This window comes from Nestor notabilis, unplaced genomic scaffold, assembly GCF_000696875.1.
Source record: "Nestor notabilis isolate BGI_N333 unplaced genomic scaffold, ASM69687v1 scaffold7121, whole genome shotgun sequence".
Lineage (NCBI taxonomy): Eukaryota > Metazoa > Chordata > Aves > Psittaciformes > Psittacidae > Nestor > Nestor notabilis.
The window spans coordinates 14,215-16,495 of NW_009916015.1; the positions used below are offsets into that span (position 1 = coordinate 14,215).

Genomic DNA, 2,281 nt, shown 5'->3' on the forward strand with positions numbered 1-2,281 from the left:
GACACAAATAAGTTGTACGTGAGGAAATAATTATTACTAAGTGTGGTGGGTTTTGCCTGGCTGAAGTGGACATTCATTTGCTCATATGCCGCATCTTGGTGTCTGCAGTGGACATGCAGGTAACTGTCATATTACCTACCTATTGTTACTGACAAGGTTACAGTTTGTTAACAATGTTCCTTCTATTTTCAGGGGATGAGTTAACTAAAATGGAGAATGAAGATGAGCAGGGTTGGTGCAAAGGACGCCTGGACAATGGACAAGTTGGCTTATACCCAGCAAACTATGTAGAACCAATCCAGTGACAAAGGACAACGCTAATACAGAAGTGTTACAAAAGCTCATAGGCTTGTACAGTATATATTTAAAGTAAGAGGAAGCTGAATGATGTATAGAGTGTATATATTTTAATGAAAAGGCAAAAGCTTGATGCTGAAATCATGGTGATTTAAAGACAAATGTTTGAACTAATAATTTGATACTGTTTTCACAGCTTGTGCACAATGCAAAGGAGAGGGGTTAGGTTGAAAAAATGGTATGATAGGAAAAATATTTTTAAGCTTTTTCTTCCCACGTGGTCTGTTATCGTGAATCCTAAACATTTTTGCATTTCTATGCTCGTGCCTCATCCTACCCTAGGTATGTGGCTTATGCTCACTTTTGTTTAATCAGTTATTTTAAGTGACCTTCAGTAACTTGCAACTTGAATTTTAAAGTTTATTATAGTTAATTTTCTATTTGTTCTTAGTGATGTCTGAAAGATGCAGTATTTTTTTATTTAAATGCTATGTAGTTAAGCACCTTTTCGTATGCTTGGATTTATCAATTAATACTTAAATTATGACATAGATTTAGTCACCAGTTGACTGAATGAAAACTCTTTCCATGTTGTAGTAATCTTTCTATGTTGTCAGCATGGCTTGAAGTTGTAAAACAAATACTGTATTTAATAAATATCTGTTACAGAAGGTTATTTGTAGCAGAGAGATCTGCAGATGTCATGGGTTGGGATTCTATTACGAATGTTGTTTACGTGGTTTGACGCTTAAACTAAGAGTTTTCCATCTAGATCGTAAATGGCACTCAAAAGAAAGATAAATTATGTGTAAGCCCCAGAGTAGTAGCTATTTCCAGCATATGTTTGAAGGGGAAAAAAGATGATCTCCTTTAAACTGCTAATGATTTTTGGATGATTTGAAATGTTAAATCTGTGAAGGCTAATTTTTTTGAACAGAGAAGACTGTAAAATAGACTAAATGCTTTTTATTAAGAGCCTATCTATGTTGTGTATATGTACATATAATTTGATATTCCAAAATATAAAGAGCATGGCTATTAGTTATCAAGCCTTTTGATGTCAATAAGATTTAGACTGTTTTAAGAGTTTAAATTATAGGTATATTTAAATCTGCTTTCCTGCCATATTCATTACTGTACCATAGACAAAGTATTCTGTTATTAGGTTTTCAGAAGTACAGTAAATACACTAACATACTCAAAATCAGTATTTGTGGATAAATCTGTGGGTCAAAGTATAAACTAGCTTTAGTCCTTACATGGATTATTGTAGCAGAACACTGTAAAATCTACATTTGTTTGCAGTTACAGCTCAGCCATCTGTAATCGTGTCAGATAGTGTGCATTTGTTACATTTAAACTGGGTTGTAAAATTACAGCAGATTTGTGGTTAAAAAAAAAAACAAACCCCAAGTATCAGGTAAGTAGATATGCTATGTTAGGAAGCTACACTGTAACGAAGCTAACAAATCTATTTTGAGGTAATTATGAAACACTGTTGGTAGTCTTGGACTTTATTGTTTGCTTTTGAGCTTATAGGTATATTTAGTCATCATTTTCAAAGAACCAAAATGTGCAAGCTTAGAAAGTGGATGTATGTATATGTCTGTCAAGGAAAACTTACCAACATAATTGTTCATCCACAAGACGGTTATTAAAATTATCAGGAATTACTGGTTTGGGTCTCTGTATTGTAAAATATTTTAGAAAACAATAAAATCTGTTAATCTCTTAAATACACAGAATGCACCTTTTACTATTTCAGTGTATGTGAAATGGTCTTATGAATCAAATGATTTATGCGGTTTATTGCAATTCAGGGTGACAGAATCTACATTGTCTGGACAGTCCATAAAGAGGAATATTATATCAGTGACATTTGTGCTACTGTTAACAAAAAAGGGGAGGTGCAGTCAGTGCACTTGGCAAGACATTCCAGCAAAATCTTTATGGAAGAAGAGACCACATCTTTTATGGGTATGCA

The 2,281-nt window shown here is 33.5% G+C and overlaps 1 protein-coding gene across 1 annotated transcript in view; it reads left to right on the plus strand.

Moving 5' to 3' along the window:
* Positions 1 to 2,042, plus strand: part of PACSIN2 (protein kinase C and casein kinase substrate in neurons 2) — a gene marked incomplete at its 5' end in the record, with an annotated part of 15,341 nt that extends 13,299 nt beyond the window's left edge. The window contains one exon of the mRNA XM_010024398.1: positions 193 to 2,042. Within this exon, the coding sequence (XP_010022700.1) occupies positions 193 to 305 (113 nt within the window). The remainder of the gene's footprint in view (positions 1 to 192) is intronic.
* Between the last annotated feature and the right edge of the window lie 239 nt (positions 2,043 to 2,281).